The sequence below is a fragment of the Excalfactoria chinensis genome, chromosome Z (genome assembly GCF_039878825.1).
Source record: "Excalfactoria chinensis isolate bCotChi1 chromosome Z, bCotChi1.hap2, whole genome shotgun sequence".
In the NCBI taxonomy this organism is placed as follows: domain Eukaryota; kingdom Metazoa; phylum Chordata; class Aves; order Galliformes; family Phasianidae; genus Excalfactoria; species Excalfactoria chinensis.
Window position 1 is genome coordinate 23,955,262 of NC_092857.1, and position 25,838 is coordinate 23,981,099.

At 37.7% G+C, this 25,838-nt stretch overlaps 1 protein-coding gene across 2 annotated transcripts in view; it reads right to left on the reverse strand.

The window, feature by feature from the left end:
- Positions 1-3,125: 3,125 nt before the first annotated feature.
- The window catches only part of FCHO2 (FCH and mu domain containing endocytic adaptor 2), an 87,008-nt gene continuing 64,295 nt past the window's right edge, over positions 3,126-25,838 (reverse strand). The window contains exons 18-27 of one of the 2 annotated variants that reach the window (XM_072359920.1): positions 22,690-23,196; positions 20,344-20,447; positions 18,910-19,039; positions 14,358-14,469; positions 13,581-13,736; positions 12,740-12,872; positions 10,031-10,230; positions 7,648-7,712; positions 5,634-5,798; positions 3,126-5,405 (exon numbers count right to left, since the gene is read on the reverse strand). In XM_072359920.1, coding sequence (XP_072216021.1) covers positions 5,383-5,405; positions 5,634-5,798; positions 7,648-7,712; positions 10,031-10,230; positions 12,740-12,872; positions 13,581-13,736; positions 14,358-14,469; positions 18,910-19,039; positions 20,344-20,447; positions 22,690-23,196 — 1,595 coding nt within the window. In that variant the 3' untranslated portion in view covers positions 3,126-5,382. The remainder of the gene's footprint in view (positions 5,406-5,633; positions 5,799-7,647; positions 7,713-10,030; positions 10,231-12,739; positions 12,873-13,580; positions 13,737-14,357; positions 14,470-18,909; positions 19,040-20,343; positions 20,448-22,689; positions 23,197-25,838) is intronic. The other variant, XM_072359921.1, reaches the window with a different exon arrangement.

Genomic DNA, 25,838 nt, shown 5'->3' on the forward strand with positions numbered 1-25,838 from the left:
TCTTAATTAATTTGATCTGAAGGAGATGGATATGTGCAGAGCATCTGACCATTTCTTCCCTCGAAGGTTTTCCAGTTGTGTAGATGATTCACCCAAACTACTATGATGATGTCAGCTTACAAGCTTGGGATATTCTGTGATCCTTTTTTTGTACTGATACAGTATCTGCTTCCTTCCAATCTTCTTACGCTTTCTTAAATATTCAAGAAATGAAAAGTAATGGCCCATAACACGTCTTATCCATCTTCCTAAATTTCTCAGCGTTATCTGATCTTCAGGTTTAAAAATATTTAGTAGGAGAGTTGTTCACATTCTTTTAGATACTGTTGGGTTGCAAAGTATTTTCACCGTGTAATCTACGTGTTGTTTAACAAACGTGGCGAAATAATTATTAAGCACTTTTATTTCTCGTATTTTGTCTTCTTCCTGATTCTGGCATTTTAATTTACTGAGGGTCCAGTAAGGCAGCGGAAAAGATTCTTGTTATTTTTTTTGGAATAAGCTCCATCACCTTTGATTAAACTATCTACATGGTCTTCCTTACCCTCCCCCTCCCCCCCCATGTTTATTTGCTTTTCTTATCGGTCTCTTATGGTTTATAACTTCTGGTTTTATAGCTACTATTAAGAAAAGTCTTCCATTATCCCACCTGAACTGGCTGCTTTCAGTTCTCTCCGGTTGTGGTTTAGTGAGCATTTGATCCAGGAGTACAATGCGTTGCTGCAAAAACAAGATCTTGTTCCCTGCCCCTTCTTAGATGGGGTGTTTGCCAGACCCTGATGCTGGCTGGTCCAGCCACCTAGCGTAGATCTGCTTTATGTCTGGTCAGTGAGTGGAGTTGGCTCCCATTAAGGTACATAGCAAGTTGGAGCTGGCGCAAGGTGTGGTGGGTGAAGAGAAGTGTGGCTTCTGTGTTTTGGCAGTAGTGGGCTGCCCGGCTGGCACATTGTGAAGCTGTAATCTAACTGAGTTTAGTTGTTTTTAATTAGCATAGAGATGTCGGACATGGGATTGTCGCTTTATAAGCATGAACAAAATCTCCAGTTGACCTTGAAGCACCACCTGCCTGTAGGATTAGTTTGAACTGATTGCAAACAACAAATTCAGTGCAGTAATGGGACTTAACCTGTGCCATGGTTTTGTAATGTTGATGATCCATGATGTACATGATATTATGGTGTGGAATATTGACAGCAACATTACAAAACCATGGCAGCCTGTCAGAATTATTTGGTTCTGCCATCCAGCCAGGCATCTTCACACGAAGTATGATTCTATATTTGATGCCTTCGCCGGTAAGTATTTGTTTTTAAATAGCTGAGGTTTAGGAATGGAAGACACGCTAAGTTACAGAACAAAAGTCTTAGCAAGAAATACAACTAGGACAATAGCAAACCAAATAATTCTTTGGGTTATAATAATTAAAATACTCATCCCTAAAACCAGAAATAGTGGATTCAAATTGAAGTGAAAGCAGATAAAGAAAATGCAGGATCTGGGTAGTAACTGTAAGTAATTCAGAAGAGGCCTCTAGTGTTTCTGTAGATGACTTTATTCTTTGAAGGCTGGATGCTTTCTATTGGTATTAACTAAAGGAGAACTTAAAAATCAACATATCAGGAAGCATGGAGGTCAAACAGCATTGAGAAGGAATACTCAGTAGTGGAATAATATGCACAGCTGTAGATAAACATCAGTTTTTCAATAGAGAGCCCTGGAAACTGGTCCTACCAACTGTGCTATTTGCTGCTTTACTTCCTTGAACTGTTTTTAGCTTATTCTGACCTTGCAGGAATTCGAATTTTATCTTATGTGCTCTAAAGTAAAACCACACTTTCATGACAACTGAAATGGAAACCAATTATCTAGCAATGCCAAGAAAACAAAAGGTGCACGGATATTAAGATATGCATCTTAAGGTTCTCAAACGTGCAAATATAATGCTTTTCAGGCATGATGCAAGACCTTCCCTTTCTGGTAGATGGCAAAACCCACAACACTGTAACTCCCACAGTGGTTATCTGCTTCAAATACCCCGCATAAATGTTATTTGGCAGTTTCAGAAGTAGCCCATTATCCCCCAAAAACCTTCCTGATAAAGCACTTTGATAATGACAACCCTGCTTGAGCAGTATAAATCCAGTTCTGAGTAGTTTTTGGGCACCGGCTTACAGTAACAAGTCAAATGTTAACAGAAATGCCAGGGCAGTGAGTTAAATGCCTACTAGAAGGACTGTGCAGAGCTGTACCCTTTTGCATCTGTAGCCAATGGTTGAGGATGCTGGTGAGTAGAAAGCACAAGACTCTGAAGTTCTTGCCACAGTCCATCATTCTGCCTTTGCTGAAGATGGAGTCCTGAGCTAGGAAGACGTTTGCTCAGGCTGCAGGGCAGTGGCCACAGGGCACTTGCATTCTCCACTCCCATCTTGCGGCAGAAGATAATAATCAAACCCTCGGACTATTACTTTCCAGCATGACAAGAATGGTGCTTACTGAAATGATATCCAGCCAGCTGAGGAAGTCAATTTAATAAGTCATTACTTATTAAACTATACAGGCTGTGGGACTGGGAAAGAAATGGATTCTAACATCTGCTTGTTGAGCTCCAACTTCTGTTTCTGTCCTTGCAACTTCCAAGAACTATTCTCAGACTGTGGAAAAAGTATCACTTAAATAACCTCCTGTTCTGTGGAACTGCACAGTTGACAAAATAATAATTATTAAGGAAGTCAGAGAATGTACAGCATTCGGTAGCTCCACTAAGAGGCAGCAGCAACAAGTTAGCTCATGTCTACAAGGTCAGTGTTTTTCTGACAAGCGTCTCTGCAGTTTTGCCTAACCCTAATGAAGATCCATGTAGTTAGTGAAGGCACAACGCATTTTGGACATTTTCCCAAGCACAGTAAAGATGCAGCTCTTTGCAGAAGCTGTCTTTCCACCCAGCGTTGTTGTGTTGTTGTTTAGGTATAGGAATCAGCTCATATATTATCTCTACTACGTATTACTTACAAACCACTTAACACTTGACAAACATTTAGTACAGACACCGTTTCGTCATATTTTTGTACTGCTTGGAAACCCGGTGGGATCGATTCCAAAATCATAAGCAATATAAACCAGCATTTAAATTATATATTACACGTTTATTATGGATGCAACATTTTCTTAAAATTTACATTTTACGAAAAATCAGAAGTATTTACAATTTTTTGTAAGATAAAGTTGTGTGCTCTAATTTACAGTCTGACGTAGTAATAATCCATAAAAACTCAGATCCTTTAGAGTTGTGTTTACAAATCAGTTTCTTTTTTCGGAGGCAGCTACAAAGGATATTGCTGTATACACAAGCAAGAACCAGCTTGCTACATGTTTTTTCTTCTGTCTTCCCCATCAGATTGCTACATGCGCTTTTTACATCGTTTTTGAATTTCTTTACAAAAAAGTCTACATAAACTTGTATGGCTTCAAAATTGTAACCTGCACCCAATGCAAATGTATGTATAATCATCCGAATGAAGACTAGTTTGAAAGTGCTGAAAAGTAGCTACTTCATTTAACTTAGAAATGGAAGTAATAGTCCATTAAAAACAGCTGTACACTTCTGGGTTTTCATTAATGAAACGCTGTCATGTTAAACACAGTTTGATTGCAAAGCAGATTACAATTAAGATTCCAGTAGAAAGGCTGTACCATTTTACATCTGTTAGAAATTCCCCATTCAATACGATCACCAAATTAAAAGCCAGATATACTTGTCCAAGCAGGTGTAAAGTCCAATATCTCCTTAGAGCTAATAACGGAAATCTCATCTGCCAAGTGTATAGCATACGTTAGATTTTATGTAGCCTCTCTAAAGCTTGATTTATTGTAAAGCTTCAGCAGTCCAATTCATCACTGGTTTTGCATGAATTAATTCAAGCAAGTTTTACTGTCTTAGTAGATAATTTGAAATAGATCTCGGTATTCAGAACGGTGATATAAAATTCCCACTTGAAGGTTATTAAATTACTTTGCCCCAATACTTTTGATTTTTGTACTGAAAAAATCATTTGATAATACAAATACATAGAAGATTTTCTAAACTAGTAACTTGCTTTAAAAAATGTTACTAACGTGTCACTTTTCTGTGCTTAGGCTGCAGCAAGAAGAGCAGAAGAAATATTAAAACTGCTAGTTACAGAAAAAAGTAAAACTAATAGAAATGGCAGTATAGTCACCTTGCTGCCATAATATCCCCTTCTTAAATGATATTCCTCCCAAAGTACTGTTTACATTCACATCACACAATTCCAAAAGCACTTAATGCAGTCAATGTAAAGGGAAATGCTTGTTTCCTTTAAAAGCGCGCATTACCATCTTTCAAGATTCTCATCTTTGGTGACATTAAAGTTAGTATATCAAAATTTCAAGGTCCTGCATGAGGCATCTCCCTTTACCATGGATGCATTTATTGCAATTACCCCATGAGGGAGTAATCCACTATTTTAATGTCCTTTAAAACAACCTCCAGCTTCTGCAGATCTCCCTTATAAATCCCCATCAAAAGAATTTTTATGAAGTTGTGTTATACAAACACCACACTTTCTTCATGAATGGCCAAACTTTGAAAGAGGAAGTGAGGCACATGAATAACAAATTGGATAGGCACAGGCTTTTTTAAAGGCACAAATGTTATGAAATTCATATAAAAATAAATTAAATCTACAGCATTAATTCAAACAATCACAACGCCCATAAAATTCACTAACTGCAGAAGTAAATCTTTTCTGTCTTTTGCAAGTTTGTAACACATTGCACTTAGGAGAAAAAAAACACTATATAAAACAACATACACGTTAATAATATATGATACATGGGCATCAAGTTACATTTTTTATACATCTCTAACTCAAATATTTTTATGGCACAAATGTATGGAAGAACTACATAGGAGTTTGCCCCTGTTTTCCTTAAAAACTGGCAACTAAGGAAAATGAAAAATGAGTATTATGATGGAAAGCTCAGATATTTTTACTTGCTCTCCTACATTTTTACGTTTAATGTTTACAGTATAACATACAGTTTCATACTTCCATTACAACTATTGATTCCTATTTCGACTTCTATATAAATTTACCGAAATTTTAACAAAGTTTCCCCAATATTGCAGATGATCATTTACAGACAGTGTTGAAGTTAACTTCAGTGCTATTATAAAGTAATACAAGCTCTGCAAAATGACTTTTGAAAGTGCATGTTCTGTCCTGTAGTTCAGCCTTAAAGAAGGTCAACATTTAAAAAAAAAATAAAAAAAATTAATGCATGTGAAAATAGTGTTTGAAAAGTAGAGGGGGCAGAGTGGGTCTCTTGTACTCCTTTAATGACATGACTTTCACAGGTTCATCAGCAGTCTGCCATATACCGTCCTGAAAAACAAAGACAGGGTCTTCCTTGTAGTCAGCTGATAAAACAGATTTTGTCAGTGCTTTCCTGTGAGCATTTCAACTAGCTTTGGAGAAATGAAAAACCACAAAGGAGTTTTCAGCCATGTTTTAAGGAGAGGTAAGTATTCATTCAACAGTTTAATGTTCTATTATATAGTCCTGTAGAGTATGTCATATTAATTTAAATATATAAATATGTCAGCATCTTACCAGTGGCAAATCTCTTCTTAAGGAGGGAAAGCCGGTAGCCAGTGCCTACCAGCTCTACATCTACTCCTGAAAGAGTGCTTCCTTCACTTATGAATTGCACTGCAAGTGTTGCTGGTTTACTGGGTCCTTCTGAAAGTTCAAACTTTGCCCTGAGGGATCCAGAACCTATTGAAAGGAGTAAGGAAAATCTCAGTTTTCTAACGAAGACAAGATCTGATTAAACACATTTCCCCCCAGAAATTCAATTGATTTTTTTACAGACAGCAGTGAAGCTCAGTTCAGTGCTGCTACACAGCAGTAATAGTGCAAGATTACTTTAGTCACACTGCTGTAGTATAGCACAAGGTATTGAAAAGCAGCTATTTTTCCCTTTTTTGAGTTCTTAAGCAAGTGGGTTTTCTTGTACTATCTAGTGGGGATCAAATGAGATTTAAATAGCACTGGAATAGTAAAAGTCCAGCATCTTTACTTCTTTCAAATAACTTGCTATTCCTAGTCAGTAGGAACTGCTGATTGATGAGGAAAGTTAGTGACTAAAATGTTACTGGGGTAAAAACAGGAATTAATGAATGAAATTGTTTTATGCAATGACTTGTTCCTGATAAATTTGCCTCAAAGTCCATTTCATTTCTTCAATGATATATCATAGTTTGGGTAACTGGATACTCATGTATTCAAGTATTTCAAAGTTGGCTTTGTGTTGTACATGTCTGCAATTCACAGCTCACATAATGTGCTGGACTGTAAAAAATACACATCTTACCACCACATGCACCAGAACAAAATGTACTTCAAGCCATCTGTCCTAATAGTAACAGTCCTTCTGCAACTTCTTGTAGCATTATATCCTCACTGGGTTGTGAGTACAAAATATTTATGCTCAAGAAAAAATATGTCAGTAAGAGAAGATAAGGTAACAGACCTAGTGAGATATATACAAATCTATTCAACACACACAACTTGTGACCTGACTCAATGACAGCCCTTTTCATACTGTTCTGCAGGTGTGGAGTAGTTCTTCATCTGGCTGCATTCATGCTTTAGTGCAATTTCCTTCTTTTAGAAGATTTGGTAACAAAAAGGAAAAATGAGAAGGCTATCCCTACATAATCAAAGTGGGAGACAGGAAGCAAACGACTGTAAGGTCACTGAATGATTGAAGTATACAATCAGCAACAACCTCTGGCAGAACAAACTCCCTCAAAATTTGTTTGAATGACCACCACAATTCTGCAGCCTTTGCCACAATAGAAGAGGTCTTCCCCTCCCAGGCTTACCATTCCTATATGAAAACCAGCATATTTAATGCCAAATGTATGCTTTCATAATGCCCATTGTTAAACTCCTAACACCAAAAGGCCATTTATCCACAGGGGCTTTGTGAATGAGAAGCTTTCCTTTTGTCTCTGCTTTTCCAATTCCTAAAAAAACATCATATCTACAAAGGTACTGAGGACTGTGATATCAACTAAACCTCATGGAAAGGCAGCTGGACAGAGGATATCTACTGCTTCCTTACAAAATAATATTATACAAGGCACTACTCTGAGCAGATGTGCATAGGTTTTTTTTTTTTTGCTGTTTGTTTGCTTTTGGAGTCATTTGCCAAAACAAAGAGCAATCTGTAGTTGAGCCTGTCTTAGCACAGCATTTTCATTCCAGTTCTTCCACACTTTCTACTTCATCTCAATCGTCAGTATGTGAAAAAAAGCAAAACAATTTATTAAATATAGCACTAACGTAGTTATTTCCTTACTGAGTTTAATATCCATTTTAGAGCTAACAACTTCCCAGCATTTCACCCATTTTCCTTTTATAATTAACAAATTATTTATATTTAAACATTTCACTTTTAACAAAATCTTTCAGGAGGAACTTCATAACTTCACTGAGAAGAAGCTGAACTGGTCAACAGGATACAAGGTGAGATAAAATGCACGAGGGTGCAGCAGCTAAAATGATTACGTTTTTACTGTTATCATTCTTCTGTAGAACAAAAAAAAGTTCAACTTGCCTCCATTCTCAGACTTCTCTGAAATGCTAGATATTTTCCAGTAAGCTTTCATCTGGTCTGCATTCCTGTGAGAGAAAGGCTGGTTAGTCACAAGCACCAATTTTCAGAATTTAATTTCTCTAACTTTACCCGGGTCCATTACAAGACTGAGCACACATCATCCACATTTCTAAATGGAGGTTTATAGAAATACCGATCATTTCAACATGGGTTTGTGGAGAGCTACACAAAGCAAACATGTGCATTGCACCTGAGCTTGCAGCTGAGCTCAGACGTACATACCACCTTTTTATATAGTCACTACTGTCCTCTGCACAGGTACAGCTCTACCTGACAACCTCAAAACCTGTGTGGTCTCAAAGAGCAGGGACAGGCCAAACACACTGGAAAAAGTTTGAAAGCTGAATCTTTATGCTTGATGGTGCTGGTACAAGTGGGAACAGTGTCAACTGTTTTCACCTATGTGAGACTCTGAGCTGTATGAATGGGAACATCCCATTTCAATTCTAATAAAACTATAGCTGGCATATGTGATGCGTGATTTACATTTATGACACAGTTTAACTTCTGATTCTGTAGAGGGGCAGGAAAGAAAAGGGCACCAAGCACTGTAGTCTCTGAACAAGACAGACACTTGAACTCTTGGAGCGCTTTGCGCCGTTTCAGCAATGGAGAGCCAACAACTTAAAGCTCTAAGTGGCATGAATTGCTGACAGGTTTGAAATTGTCTTTGGCATTGGTATAGCAGGAGAGAAATGCTCATGCAAGCAGAACAGATGATAGCAGTCACATGCTGGAGGCAGAATTATAAAACATTCATTCTTAAACAAAACAACCCAAAAGCTCATCACCCAACCCTCCAGGACAAAGATGCAGGATGACACAAACAATACAGCTGTTTGGGATATGACTAGTTATTTTTTTGTCAACTTGTAAAGCTCAAATTTCTATCCTTGCGTTGTTGCCTAGCTGAAAGGCAAAACAGGCTGGCTTTAGTCCCTTACTCTGATGAATCTGCTGCCAAACTGACAGTAACTGTTCAACCTTCCTAGCTAGCACTAGGTGCTCTGGGAGGCTGTTCCTGCTTTCACTTAGGTTTCACAATTGATGGGGTTTGTGGAAGAAGCTTGGACAGGGGGAGGGCCACCAAAAGTACTGGTTGTGTTTTGCATGCATACTGAATCTGCGGCAGTAGAATAAGCTTAAAGTGATCTGGTTACAAGTTTCACTCTCTTGAAACCCAGTATCAACTATCAATTTTGGCACATTTTTTTTCCTACTTAAAATGATACTGTATTACCACTTTCTTCACTTAACACAGTTAAGAGGACTGCCTCCAGAAACATCAAAACCTATCTGATAAATGGTTTATTCTTCCTTTGAATCTTAATTTATAACTTTTTATAATTTATAATTTATCACTTTCAAGTGCAGCTGCAAACAGCCTGCAAGCTTAGAAGGTGGTTGCAGGTAATAATTGGGATGACGCTGTATGTTGTATGAATGTTATATGTTACAGGATGACACTGCAGAACCATTGGCAGGTCATCTTCACAAGGAAGCAGTAATGGCTCAAGCTAAGCTGGTGGTTGGTATCCAGGAACCCAACACACTGCTTTTCCTGTACTGAGTGACCTCCATGGGATGAGGCCTAAGTCACTGCTGGTTCCCATAGATATTGTGGGAGACGTACATGAAACGGGTAAATAATATCCATGTATCTATTAAGAGAAGGGGAACAGGGCTGATGAGAATGTATAAACCTGCAGGTTGGATATAATGATTATCAGAGGATACAAATATAATAATGTGGAACCTGAGCATGACATTTATGTCACGGAATGAGGGATGGAAGTGCTGGGTCTGTCTGGCATGGAGTTCACTTTCCCCACAATTCCCACACCTGCAGCTACAACAGCACTGATATCACACCAGTGTTTCGTCTACATCTGAGCACATACACAACAAACCATATGATCTAGTGTGTGGCATCCCTGCCCACTGCATTGCAGATAGATGATTGTTAAGGTTCTTTTCAACCCAAGCCCTTCTATGATGATAACATTTTTTAACCATTAAGATATTTTTGTTTCAAATCACATTATTAAAAATAACTGTCCTGTCTTTTAAACCAAAAGAAAGCAAACACTGGGAACTTCATAGAGGCATTATATGGTTGGAATGGTTGCTTACAGTCTCATTTCAGTTTATATGAATGAGTTGTTTGTGGTCTGTTCTGGACCAGAAAACATCCTGTACATTTTGTTTGCAAAGAAGAAAAAACAAAAATAGCTGTTTCCTTCAGTGAATATTTTCCAGCTATGAAACTAATGAATACACTGAAAAGAATATGAAATAACAGAAAGAAAAGTATAAACGTTACCATTTTGCAGGTGGAAGTGACTGCATGTTTGTAACTCCTCCATCTACTGGTACCACAACCTGTACATTAGACAGCATGCTAGGCACATTCATAGACTCTGGATTGTACTTGTAATCCACTCTCACATCAGTAGTGTTAGCATTACATTTCCAGTAAGTTGCAAGATTCAAGGGAGTGGACTGGATGCCATTTGAAGATACCTTTAAAACAATAAACCATTGAAAGCAGCTTAATTAAAGTCTCTCCTTTTCCGGGTAGAATTATGGAAGGATTGTAATAGCTATAAATTCTGACAAAAGATCAAAAGAACAATTCACCTCTCAGCCTTTAATCTCAGAATTCTGAAGACTGTCACAGCTTACAGTACTTCCCATTCTTTTACATTTAAACTAAGTTATTTTAAAAAATGAGTTAAGCTCCTTCTGACCCATGGGACTTCTTCCTGTTTTGGCTTTCTTTGGTCAAAACAGTTTTGCTTTAGTCTTGTATTCTACCTCACACAAGAAAGTTGCCTGTACCAAAATTAATTAATCCTTAGCAGTTACATGGCATATCATTTCAGATGTCTGAACAGCAAGCAGCAAAGGGCAATACACATCACTGAACATGCTGGCAGCAGAACAGTTCTTACTTATTCAAAGTGTTATTTTTCTGGTGCAGGAGAGTTGGTAGCTGTTGCTTCTGTAGTTGAGATCATGTTGCCGCCCTGCTACACACCCCTGTCATCTTCCCAATCTACTTGAGAAACCTTCCATTTCCCATTTTGTTTTGTTTGCAGCTCTGGACTTGTTCCATCTACCCTGGCTTCTTTATGCCTGTGCCTTATTTTACCCCAATGGTAAAGACCTTATATAACTCTCCATCTCCCACAGTGCTCATTTCTGTAGTCTGAAGAAAAATTCTCTTCCTTCAACATTTCTCTTTGAATTCAGCATACTTTTTACAAACTCAGTCTGGCAGGATATTGGGTAGATATAGAAACCTACAGTAGTATTAATAGCTGCATTCATTTTTTATTTTTTTTTTTAATTTTTGTTCTTTAAATGTCAAGACAGTTGGCTCAGAAATTCAACCATCTCAATGCAGGGGTAGGAAATCTGTGTTTTCTCTTCTAGATGAACCTTAATTTTTATGAAGATTTTTTGCTGACAGCCAGAACATCTTCCCATGGAATCACACTGTGGCTGAGGTTGGAAGGGACCTCTGGAGATCATTGGGTTCAATCTCTCTGGCTCAAACAGGGTATCCTAGAGCCAGTAGCCCACCTTTAGACAGCTTGTCTAGAAGGAATTTTCCACTGACTCTCTAGGCAGTCTGTGCCACTGCTTGTTTATCCTTGCAATAATAAATATGGTCAGGCAAAACTTCTAATTGGTACCTATTCAGTACCCCAACCTTTTCCCTGTCCTTTTTCTGGGCACTGAAGTTTTTACTGTCCTCGGGAACAAATGAAGAGAGTCTGGCTCTGGTCAGTTTGCACCCTCCCTTCAGATATTTATATATATTGATTGCCCTGAGGCTCCTCATCCCTAGTTCTACAGTCCCAGCTCTCTCAGCCTCTCCTCACAGGAAAGGTGCTCCAAACCCTTCCCTTTTCATAATCTGTGTGGCCCTTTGCTGGATGTCTGCAAGTCTCTCTAATACTGAGGAGTCCAGGAGTGAACTCCAGCTACAGCTGCATCAGTGCTGAGCAGAAAGGGAGGATCACTTCACTAGGCCTGTTGGTAGTGCTCCTCCTAACACAGCCCAGGATACCACTGGCCTTCTTTTCTACAGGGATACAGTGTTGGCTCATTTCAATACAGTCCACTGGGATTCCCATGTCTTTTCTGACAAGCTACTTTCCAGGTGTCTGTTCCTGCTTTAGCAGAGGGATAATCTCCAGAGGTCCCTTTCAACCCCTGGAAGATACTGTGAACCAGGGCATGATCCATTACTGACCACTGAGGCCACTATTTACAGGCCTCCAGCTAGAATTTGTATTACAGATCACCACCTTCTGTGCCCAGCTATTCAGCCATTTAATCTACCTCACTGTTTTCTTAGCCAGCCAATAATTCAACTGCTCCTCCATGATGATCTGATGGAAGACAGTGCCAAAAACCTTACTGAGGTCTAGGCAGACAATATCCCCTCTCTCTCCCTTCATCTATGAAGCCAGCCATTTCATCACAGAAAGTTATCAAGTTAGTCTGATAACTACTACTGATCTCTCTGTCCTTTATGTGTCTCAAAACAGTTTCCAGGATGAGCTGTTTCATTTTATTATGAAGAGAAAGAACATCATATATTCTCATGTATGACATCTGATAAAAGACAGAATCCAAAAATTATGCAATTACAAAAGCTCATACTATTGAACTATGAACTCAAACAAAAACCTGTAGATGTCTAAATTCAAGGAAAACCTGGCTTTGCTAATAAACACCTAGAAGTAGCACTGTTTAGCATTTGCATACTTGAACTGTAGAGAAGTTTTAACAAGATAAAACAGGTCATGAATGCAAGGGAATGACATAAGGCATTACAAGAATGTACTCAGCTAGGGTAGAGCCTATACATTAGAGACAGTGACGTACCCAGAACAGAGGTAGATGCAGGATGACAATTCATCTGCATGCCATCAGGCAAAGAACAGTTCTAATTTCTGAATGGATATGGAATCAGCCAGCATTTCTTAAAAAATTCCAAAAGGATAAAAATGATTACCTGATACTTTAAAACATCCACATTATAATAGGATGCAGATGGGTTCTGTTCTGATAATTTCTTGAGGTAGACAGTTATAGCTTGCATGTTCATCCAAAAATCCCTTGTAGTGGAGTCACTTTGTGACTGATCACTACAAAGAAAAAGAAAGGTAGGTGTTAGCATTGAAATCTCTTATTTTTGATGTCTAAAAATTAAGAATAGATCTTTCCCCTTCTTCACAACTTAAAGCAACTGTTTGTTCTAGTGTTTTATATCACATTGTTGTGCTTTTCTTATTATTAAGGGAAATAATCTGCTTGTCTTGCTTGGTTAAAATTCTCCTTCCAGTCATGGAGCAACGAGTTTTCTCCACTGATGACTGACACACCCAGGTTCAGATTTTACATTTAGTAAAATCCATTCATAATATTATCAAGTGCCGTGAGAATGTGCATGAGGTCATGTAAAAAGGGTCTTCTAGAAGAAGCATTATCTAATCTGATATTTTCTTCATATCCGTAATCTAATCACATTGTTCATGTAGTTTGACTGGAAAAAAGTTTGTTTTTTTTTTTAAAATTTTTATTTTTATTTATTTATTTATTTAGAAATCATTTCATCTATAAAACACATGCAAAAGCACAGCTACATTTGCAAACTACTTTTTAATGGTTCCTGTTATAATCAGTGTAAGTTCTGGGACCAGTTAATTGCTGATAATTTTAGTGGTGGCAGAAGAGAAAAAATGAGGTAAACAAGATTAATTAATGGGACTGAATCAAGTATATAGACTGACATGTATACAACAAGAAATCATGTAATTTACTATTATATATATATAAAAAAAATAATACAAAACCTGTATACAAGTTGTGCATTTGGAAGAATCTGCTCTAGTTTGCTTGTGTTTTTTACCCTGAAGCAGAGCACAGCTGGAGATGGGTTGCTGGTGAAGACTTTAATAATCCCACTTGGGAATGATACTGTCATATCACCAGTGATCTTCACAATACATCTAGGAAAATGAAAATATTGTTTTTATTACAACTCATTAACTTCCTAATTTTAATACTGACTGTAAAGCAATCACTATACTTTCACAATCTGGTAAGATGAATTTATAGCAAAACATCAATTTAAAATGAGGATAATGTGGCACTGTAACTATCACATGTGACAGTGCATTATCACTTTCACATTGAAAGTCAGGTGAAGTAAGTGAAAATGAAAGTACAGCTGATTAAGCATACAGTAGCCTCAGTGGATATTCTTCAGGCTTTGAAAATGTGGCACAACTATGCTCAGGCAAAGCCTATGTAGCATAGAAAGGGACGTGACAGGGTGAATGAGGTGCTTTTACAGCTGCCCAAAATTACACACAGTACCTACATGACTATAACAAAAACCCTTCTCATTTTCAGTATTCTCACTGAACACATTTTTGTAAAGCAGAAAAAAATAAACTCCTAGCAAGACAACAGAGAGCAATGAGCCACTGCTGTCATTTACACTAGGGGAAAGAGCCTGGTGAAACCTCTTACCAACACATATATACTTTCCCCAATAAATTACAAGTAAAAACAGTGTTTTCTTATTTAAAGTTATTACATTCAAAACAATTTACTATTTAACTAACTTTGAAGGATCTGCTCCTTTAAAGTAGGCGTTAACAGACTCAGTAAGGGCTACTGCAACAGGCAAGGTGTCCTGGTTTCCAAGGCTGACAGGGCTGGGACCACGTGAAACACCTAGAATACATACAGTGTATAGGTTTAACTTATGAAAGCTTAGCAATAGGTAGATTTCAGAACGGCTGACGTCTGTCATTTCCAAAAGACATTACTACCATCACAGTCACAGTACAGCCTGAAGTAGTACTTGAACGCTATCGGGGAAAAACAATGTACAGTACAATCACATCATCAGAACACTGCTTAGCAGCCTAAGAAAACAGGACTACTGGTATGACATATTGTCAATGGACAGACATAAGGAAATATACACCAGACACAGAAACGCTGCATTAAAAAGGCCAACGATGACACCAAAGTCAACAGATATAAAGGACGTTAGACATTAGCTACAATACGTTAAAAAACAAAGCACAAAACCTACTGTATGCTTACTGCATGGAAAAATGTATGATAAAATGGTCAGGGAAATGCAAAGAATTCAGCTACAGTTTTCTATGAACTTAAAACTTAAATGAACTTAATTAATATTATCCCGCATTAATGAATTGCTGAATATAATAATAAGGTTAGAATTTCTGTGCAGAAATTACTGTAAAAATATTTTGCTAAGTTTTCTAACATTTATGGGAATACCTTGGAAATACCTGGACATATACAGCAGTTCACAAGAATAGTTATTATCAGGCTTGTATCAGCCTTCATAGGTGCCTGTGCATACACAACAGAGTTAAAATGCAGAGCTATAAAAACAAATGTAGACCTCATGCTAAGGTTTTTTTTTTTAAACTGTGCAACCAACAAAGCTGATTGTCCTGGGATTTTACTTTCTCCTGGTGTTTTCCATGTGGAGCTAGCTTCTTAATATAAACCGTAATACTACAAGTTTCATCTTTTTCACCACCAGCAGCACACTAGAGAGCATCTTAATCACTTCTTGTACCCCTAGTGAACTAGTTTATGTCACATATCTACCAGAAGGAAGACATAGTCTTTTGATGCGTCATGAGTGAGAAATTAATTTCATAACATAAAGTAGAAACAAAATCCTGTATAATAGTGCCAATGGCACACTAATCCTATATACTCTAACTTAGCATCTGTGCCTTCTGAACTCTTCCATAAACAAAAAGTAAGTTGGGACCTCGTTCCTCAAGGAAGGTCTAATACGAGATTTTACCCTTAAATTCACAGATAAGTGGAAGTGAAACAACAGGATAGGAAAAGACAGTAGAGCTGGTCTAATTTTGATATTTCCATAACTTGCTCTCCATAAAGGTTTGTTGCATAAGGTATTAAAAAGTTCAACATACTTCCTAGCACTATGAAAAAGAGTTAGAGCAGCTTCAGAACTGCTTGGATGCACAGTATTGCTCTAGCCACAAAACAAAAAATTATTAAGTGAATGAATCAATGTGATGTTTTATTTATTTATGTATTGTTTGTTTGTTTAAAAATAATTATTTAAATGAACATTAAGTCATTTTTATTTGATCTTTCGGAGTGCACACGGGTGAAGTTTCCAGCATTTATGTCACTTCCTGAAATCTAGCAAAAAATTCAGTGATTTTCAGTAGTCACAGGAATCCAGAAGTCATGACTTCAACAAAAAGTTACAGCAACCAGATCCATTCAACAATTAAGTTTGATGAAATATTGAGTTCCAGAAGTATTTTCCATCCAAGCCAAAATGTGCATTTGATGGAAAACAAACAACTGCAGAACAGGAAGAGGCCATTATACAGTATTAACTGTCAGACTATTCATAAGTTTATCCATTCTATCTAAATCTTATAATAGCCTTGTAAATACCTTTACATTGATATTTGAAAATTATGTAATGTGAATACTTAAATTATTTCTGCATTAAAAAGAAAAATATTCATTTATTGATTGAATATGGAAACTCATCAGGAACAATAAGTTTTTTTGTTTACATTTTTCTGGTAACACCAAATCAAATACGTACGTTTATGCATGTCTCTGAGATGTATCTGAGTGACTACTTAATTGTACAGCCCTCACTCTTCAAGACCATTTATGATTAATTATAATCTAAGCACTTTGCTAAAAACCAATAAACTGAAAGGTGCTTTGCAGCTGAAAATACAAGCCTAAAAATGTAATGCAGCAATATCCGGCTTCAGTGCTCTCCAGGTTTGCTGCAACCTCTCAGAGGGACAGGATGCCACAAAATTGTGCCATCCTGGATTGCAGCTCAAGCTTCCAGCAGTAGGACCTTCAGCAATGCCAGTTAAGCTATGAACCTAATCACCACTAAGAGCTTCTCAGCTATGCTGACACGTAGTGGCACTGCCATGGACAAAAAGGGTGGTAAACTGCAGAAAATAAGACTGCATCACTGGTCACAAATAGGACAATATTTGATCAAGTGGTTTCAGTTCATTTTAGGCATGAAGACTTGGTAGTTCTAATATTGACTTTTTTTTTTTTTTTTTTAATTTAGAAAATATATATATATACCCTAATTTAATTGCATCTTCATGGCTTTGTATTACATGAAAAAATATAAAAATTTTACCTAACTTGTCTTAGGAGAATGAGGATCATCAGAGTTAAAATGTATTCTCCTATCTTGAATGAAAGTTGTAATGCAAAATTGGAGGCAAAAGACCAGGTTTGGGCTTATTTTGGAGGGATAGATAGAAGATAATAATGTATTATACTTTAACATACCAACTTATACCAAGTTTTGGTGATTTTGATAATATATAACTCGTTAAGTAGTTTTGCTTTCAAGCTACTTGTATCTGCCAGACACTGGAAATAGTTGGAGAAACTTCTTTTTTTCAAAGAAATGCTATTTTATTAGGTGCACTGTATTAGGATGATTAGTTAACATGTAAATCTGCATCTAATACAATACCTGGTGGAGTGTCACAAAGCTTTTCTATTGTAGGAAGTGTTCCAATCAAAAGATCATCCTCTATTATGTTTAAATGAAACAAAACATTGCAAGAAAACAAAATATTTCAAGCAAAAATAGATGTTAATTTACATACACAAATTCTCTGCAAATGAATATAATGCTGACACATAAAAGAAATATGCCTACAAGTTCACATTCACCTCACAAACACCAGATTGCGCAAAAACTGCAATATAGGCAGTAGTGCAGAGCATCTTCATGTCCCAGAGTCACTCAGCATTCTGCACCCACCTCTCCAGGACTACTTAATTCCCACACACTAAGCAGACAGAACTGAGCCCGTTTATTTTTGCTAGACCAGGTTAATAATCATGCCAAATCCTTTTGGCAGTGCATACCTCCTTACCTTCTTCCTCATATACACACACACATGCAGGGAACTGGAGCTAATGAGACTGCTGCCATTAACTGCTAAGGCTTGAGAAAGTGAGTCTGGATGGACTCAGACAATCAAAATATCAGTTATCTTTCTGTGATGGGTCTCAGCATTTGGTGATTAGTAGACATTGAACTGTGCCACTACCACAGCATCTAATGCTGGTCAGACCTTACTAACTTGCAGTAGGAGAAAACTGTTGTACTTCTTCCAGGTGGAATACCCCCTAGCAGGCTGTGTGGATGCTTTCCAGAGATGCTGAGCCTGGCTGAGAAATCCTTGGCATCAGTAACATTCACAGATAATGGACAGCTAACTCCAAGTCTGACTTAACTTGGGACTGAAGTGTAACAGCATTCAGGAGTGAAATATTGCAATTCTGCTACAAAAGCAAGTTAAAATGTATTTAAAACAACCACAACAAAAAAAGCAAACAAAACACTTCTGAAATCTTACTGAAATCTTCTGAAATCTTACTGTTTGTTATAATCAAATATAAACAAATATAAAAAGGACTTTCCCCTAAAAACATGAGAAAATCTCTGACATTTGAGACAATATGTAAACACTGATCTGCTTTTCATCTTCATCTTTTTTGACTATTCTTCTTGCTTTTATCAACCACCTCTTTTTAGGTAACATAATTCAATAATTTGAAGAAAAAGATGCACGTTTGTGTGTGTGTGTGTGTGTTTTTTTCTTTTAAACTGAAATTACAACAATAAAAAACAGATACAAATAGCACAGAAATTCTGTTTTGAACATGCATATGCATTCGAGTTTATCAGCATCCTTAAATATTTCTGCACTTATAAAATAACAAATTCCAAACGAATACACGATAACATGCTGTGCTCGATGAGCACATACACAGAAACACAAAATCATAGTATTTCAGTTTTGAAAAAGCTTTCACTAAAGAACAGGCCAAAATTGGATCAATGGTCTAATCTAATCAAGTGAACTGTTCTGACAGGACAGAACAGTGTTTTGCCAATTAGCAGCAGGTATTTCAAAGGATACTTGAGGTACCCAGACTAGACTTACACATGGAACAACTAAATGCAAGGAATGATTTTCCTAAGAAACACAAGCAAAACACAGTGGTAGAATTAAGCCACCCCTAGCAAATTAATATGGTTAATAATTTGATAGGGTTAATGCAACTTACCAACTGTAGGTGTATTTGCTGCGCTAAGGGAAGCAGAAGAGGATATTGAGGAGATGCTCTCTGCACGTGCCAAGGGAGCTGCAGGTGGTGGACTTGAATTAGAAGTCAGTGGAGGGCTGAATGGCCTAGGCTGAACAAAGAAGATCACAAGAGTATCAAACAAATAGAAAGTCATTTAAAAATTAATTTTGCAAACAGGAAAAGTACTGTAAGTAGAAGAGATCTTCATTTCATTTTACAATAAATGCCTAAGTGTTTTTTAGATCTTTTAATGCTTTGTATAACCTACTTTACAACACAGAACAGAGAAGAGAAATTTTCCCTGGAGTCTGTAGAATCATAGAATGGTTTGGGTTGGATGGGACCTGGAAGATCAGCTAGTTCCAACCCCCCTGCTATAGGCAGAGATACCTCCCTCCCTCTCGACCAGGTTGCCTAAAGCCCCATCCAGCCTGGCCATAAACACCCCCAGGGAGGGGGTATACACAACCTCACTGGGCAACCTGTTCCAGTGTCTCACCACCCTCACAGTAAGAATTCCTTCCTGATACCCAGACTAAATCTACCCTCTTCCAGTTTAAAGCTATTCCACATTATCCTGTCACAACATGCCCTCACAAAAAGGCTCTCCTTAGTTTTTCTGTAGGCCCCCTTTAGATACTGGAGGGCCACTATAATGTCCCGCCCATAGCCTTCTCTTCTCCAAGAAGAAGAGTAACATCTCTCTCAGCCTGTCCCCATAGGCTTGCTAGGCCATGTAGTATCTTGCTAATTTGAAACACAGGAAGGGAGAAGATCTTACCACGGTAACATTTTTTTCAAGTAACAGAACCCAAAGAATCGTAATATTCATAGAAGAGATTAAGCATGGCTTGTTTTGATATGCTGCCTGAGTATGTGCACTCTTTGCCACATTCCTTATAAGTAGGTGGACTTGCAGTGCAGGCAGGAAGCAGAAATGACCTCTCTTGATGGGCAGCTGCTGGAATCCACTACCTCCCTTCACCAGTCACCTCCACCAAGGGCAGGGTGAAGTCACAGCATGTCTACTTGTATCAAAACATAATATCTACTTAATACAACTAATTCCCCAAAGTTTTGGTGATATTCCTACATCAATGAAGCTTTGCTAATAACTATGCTAGAATTTGGCATTGTGAATAATTTTTAATTAATCCCCCTCACTTGCTATCCATGTGCTTTCAAACTATTTATTTATTCAACTAAAAACAATCCAAGATCAGTTAAGAATTATTTTTGTTAAAGCAAAACACTTGTTGCAAACAACGGCCATATCTGTCCGGCAGTGGTGAGAATCTGAGTATGTGATTCCTAAAGCCCTGACTGGAACGTAACTTCATTGTAACAATGTGAACAAGTGGTATATCTGAAATTGATCTACAAACAATGATGTTTTAACAAATCAATACATACTATTTCATTAATTCCACTAAGTTTCCCTGTAGACAATTTTGTTCTTGAAGCAGGTCTTGGAGGGGGTACAATGGTGCCTACAGTAAGAGGAGTTGTGGGTCTTGCTGAAAGAAAGCAAATGTAAGAAAATCAAAATTAGAAAGGCCACGGTGAACATAAATAGGTACTCAACTGAATAAAAACAATTGAAGTTATGTCTTTATTAAAAGCTCCTGTTTTACAGTTCTTTTTTGTAAGATCCAGCACAAATCAAAAAATTTTTTAAAGGAGCCATGAGATATTCTGAAAAGTGACTCTAAAAATGGCATCATAGTATTTCTCATTGCTCTCTGTTTTCTATCAATTAACCTCAGAGATCTGTACGCAAAAAAATGTTTTTTACTGAGTTCATTTTTTTGGTATATTCTATACAGATTCAGAATATAGGGCAATCTTTCATGTCTTACCATAAACGAAAAATTCAGTGGAAATTCACATTTGGTCCTGGTTGATAACAGCAAAACTGTTAATATCGAATCACGCCTTCTGAATTTCCACTGATTTCAGTAGGTAAATGCCAGCTTAACACAAATAATTCAGCAAATAACTCTGTTGATTGAAGAACACAGTAGCTCCTTACTATCTCTTTTAGCCAACCTGACAGATCTTAAAAGCAGTAAAAGCAGTACAAGATACTGCCCCCATGTCCTTCTAAATCTAGTAGACACAACCAGCAGATGACGACAGCAGTATAAAGATGCCACTTTTACACAGTCACATTTCTGAAGAGAACTGTACTTGAAAATAAATGTTAAATGCCATCCAATGAGTACGCCAGAACTTCAAAACAGAAACCCTAATATATAGTTATAGTTGCTGCGTATCTTATCAGCTCCCTCAAAAGAGGGCAAGTTGCTGTGTTTAGACTGGAGCTATCCCAGATGTGTACAGACTGGGAAAACTCCTTGAAAGCAGCCCTGCAGAGGACCTGGCGGTCCTGATGGACTAACAGCTGGGTATGAATCAGCAATGCGTGCCTACAGCCTGGAACTCCAACATTATCCTGGGCTGTCAGAATAGTGGCCAGTAGGGAGGGGGAGGCAATTACTACCCCCCTGCTTTGCCCTCACTAGGCCCCATCTGGAGTACTGCGTCTGGTCCTGGGGCCCCCAGCACAAGAATGATGTAGAGCTGTTGGAGAGGTTTGCCTCTCCTCTGAAGACAGACTGAGGGAGCTGGGCTTATTCAGCCTGGAGAAAAGGTGACTCTGGGGAGACCTCACTGTGGCCTTGCAGTACTTGGAGCAAACTTACTTGGAAAACTTTTTACATGGGTAGACAGTGATAGGACAAGGGGAAATGGTTTTAAAGTATAAGAGGGGAATTTAGATTAGATGTCAGGGGAAGTGTTTCATGAAGAGGGTGGAGAGGCACTGACACAGACTGCCCAGAGAAGATGTGGATGCCCCATCCCTGCAGGAGTTCAAGGACAGGCAGGATGGGGCCCTGAGCAGTCTGAGCTGGTGTGTAGCAAACATGTCTAAGGCAGGGAGTTGAAACTTGGTGGTTTTTAATGTCCCTTTCAATCCAAGCCATTCCATGATGCTGTGAAATTACTCTGTATAGTTCTTTTTTGATTAAGTAAGGTAATGTTAATATTAATGTTGTTAATGTTATTCAATTTCTATTTTCTCAGGCACCCAGCATAACACTGCTGTCACTGAGGTAAGGGAGCTCCATTGCTGACTTGGGAAGAAATCTGGCCAATACTGACTACATCCACCATATGCCCAGGTATATGCTAAACAACAGCAAATCTCCTTCAGTATCGCAGGTACTCAGCGAATCATGGTACATTTGCTCAAATGCTTGCTGATTTGCTCTTTCAGTATGTAGCATTATTCTAATATGATCCACTCCTTAAAATATTGGGTGTTAAGGAAGGAACTGTTCTCGGTCAAATTTAATTAATTTAATTTAATCTGATCTATAGAAAGCGGGTTCAGAATACATCTGTTTAAGAATGGAACTGTCTAGGCAAGATCAAGCAGTTAATCTTTGAGACTTCACTGCTCTCTGACATTCCAGAAAAGCTCATGTGTATTTCCAGAAAAGCTAAGCCACATGTAGTTAAGAAGTGCCTTTACAGTTAAATAAATGGATTTTTCTTCTTATGCCAAGCTAAATATTTATTTCAGTCCTAAGTTTCGATGAAATTGGTGCTAACAAGCAATTTAGTACATTCTAAGTTAAGAAGTTAATTTTAATATTAGGTAAGCTAAAATACTGAAATGAAAAATCAGTCCAAGGCTTGCTTTTTGGGGTCAGTTATTAGCAAAGAGCAGTACACAACGCATGCTTGCCATACCCTTGTTTGAACGAACACAAGGAGACACTAAACTATAGTCCAGATGTGCTGAAGATGATGTAGGAGACATTTCAGCAGCAGTGCCAGTTTCTTCAATGAATAATTGTTCATGGCATACAGTATTATTTGAAAGGTCACTCTGATCCTCAGAAGCACAGCGGTTGGAAGAATTCCCAAGCAAAGCAGAAGAGGCAAGGCAGGCATTTTCAGTTTTAAAATGTAATCTTTGTTGCTCCTTCTTGTCTGTGCTTGTGTCTCTAATTGTAAAAAGTTCATCAGCGAAGGAAATCCACTGACTCTGAGACCACGAAACAGAGGATAAAGTACTGATACTCCCTGATGGTGCTTCTACACCAGATTTGCACGAAGTGCTAATTATGAAGTCTGGTGAGGATGGGCTTCCAGACCCAGAATCTGTCTGGAGACCAAGCAAAGACTGAGACACTCTACATCCAGGAAAGTCATTGGTAGATGAGGAGGATTTCCTACTGTGCTCTCTTAGAGTAGCTGAAGGAAAAGGTAAGAATTGAAACAAGATGGAATACTGAAATGATAAAATATAAATCCAGACTTAAAAGATGTACTCAATATCAATATCCTTTGTATGATTACTGGCCAGCATGAAAAATAATTGCTCTATTAGGATAAAAATCACACCACTTACAAATAAAAGAGAAAAGAAAAACAAAACAGCCATATATCATATTGGCTTTGTTCATACTGTCAACCACGTCACTCTCCATTCCTTATACAAGCCAAGAAGTAATTCATGGTTTTTCTTTCCCCTTAAGTCTCAAATTCTCATGATTTTGTTTATTCTCTAACTTCCTCTATATCAAGTTGAGTTTAACTTCCTCATGTCCTTTTATTTTCCTTTCTGGTATCCTAATCCATTTTTATTTCCTTTCAACAGCTTTCTCCTTTCAACTTTTTTCAAAACAACTTATTCAAATTTACTCTTCTACGTTCCCTCCAAACATTTATGCTCTTACCCACACCTGTAATGGAAAGGCCCAACATAAATGGCAGTTCAGTGATCATGACACTGAAGTCATGAGTTCCTGCTTCTTATTTCTCTGATTACATCAACCCATTTTTGGTGAGTCACAGTTTGCATGAGTCATTATCTACCCCAGTTTATTTTCTCTCATCCCAGATTCTTCAACCTGCCAGAAAATGAGTCTTCCACTACTTTTCCCTGAACTTGGCTGTTGCCTGTTGGAGTAGATGACAACAGAAGCAGCAAATGCAGTTAGTCAACTCTCTAATGTCTTGCAGGCTGGCAAAGCTAAGAGCAACAGCAAAATGACATAGAGAATTAAAAAGAGAGTAATAAATTTAAAAGTTCACATTAGAAGCACAGGTCTCTAAAGTTTTCTTTCTGTCATGAACAAGTACATTATCTAAGACCAGACAAACAGATACTTAACATAGCTTTCTCTTTCTGACGTTTTTAATGTATTTTATGTACGTAAGTATTTAAAATATCATTCAGACCCTTGAAATGCAACTTTAAATCCCATACCAAAACTATGGGGAAATGTGCAGGATTATTTATAAAATGCCTGTTTATAAGAATGGGGAAGATAAATAAAAAAAGCATTTATAAAATATCAGTAGATCACTAAAAATGTACGTTGTGTTTGTTCAAGATAACAAAGCTAGCTTAAATATCTAATAAAACAGGACTATTCATGGATGACCAAAGTTTACTTCTATGCTGCATAAACCACAGCCTGCAAAAATACCACAGTGGTTTAGGTGTTCAATGATTAACACAGAGTTATGAAGCAGTATCCTAAGAAATGCTTTAACGTGAAAAAACCAAAAGTATCTATGGGACAAGATAGATCATACTTTGTACAAAAAGCAAACAATTTATTGTATATTTAAGCAATTTAAGTTTTGGATTGAAACTGTCAAAACCTTTCAACAGAAAGAAATTACCTATATCAACATTCAAGTCGGAAATAAAGCAATGATTCCTATAGGTTTCAAAAGAGAATAAGATCAAAGTTGTATACTTTTAAAAGCTGCAGGTTAATGAGCATGAGAAGCTAACTTGGCTTAAACAACAATATGAACCACTGAAACTCAGTAAAAAAAAAATTTAATTCAAAATGCATTACTACTTCGATATATTTTAGTACACTTTCTTTCTACTTAACTGCACGGATCATTTCACTAATGTAAACAGCTTAGTTAATTCCTAGAACAACAATCCTTTTAATAATTATTTAGCAGAGAAATATTACAAAGTCAATATATTCAGATATTTAGATATTTCTCATATCTAAAATTGACTTTCATATCTAAGATTGACTTTTGCCCACAAGGCACTACGTTCCACCAGTTTAAATCAAATATAGGGATTTGCACATAAGCCACTTTCAGGAAAAGCAAGGCCATGTGCAGACTCCCCCTGAAGTCTGGCTACTGATCCCGATGATCTGTCACTGCTTATCAGCCAGAGGCTGTTCTCTCCACAGTTCTGCTGACAGGAGGGACTGTATCGACTTTTTCTAATCTGCTTTACTCTCCAACCCACGAGTAGCAAAAAATCAACTAATCACAAACCAAGCTTCAGTCTGTAGATGTGCCCCCCACCAAGTCCCAGACTTCAGGCAGTGTGTAGGCCTCTGTCTAACTCCTGAACAGATGATCACCTGTCCTGCAGGATAGTTGTTGGCTGCCCTGAAGAAGCTATGCCACCAAGTGGAGAAGTTACAAGAAATGAGCAGGCTATGTAACATCAGAGGGAAAGGACAGAAGCTGGTGACTTCGGACACTAAAAGGAAAGCTCTTGCCTCTCCTCAGAGAGCCTACAATTGAGGAGGTTCACTGCCCTCACAGCTGAAGAGAAGACACATGAGCCTACTTGCAGTGAATTTAGCACTCCTTAACAATGCCATCTGGAGGACTACCTGGAAAAAAAGGCCAAGTCACTATAAGGGGTGACTCCCTGCTATAGAGGACAAAGGCATGCATCTTTCAACTCAGGCTATCAACTAGACAGGTTTGCTTCCTGCTGGGAGCCTGAATCTAGGATATTGTGCAGAGACTGCTGAATCCTGTGACTACTAACCTCTCTGTTCTTCCATATGAAGCACACACGATACTTCTAATTCATAGCATCAGCACTAAATACA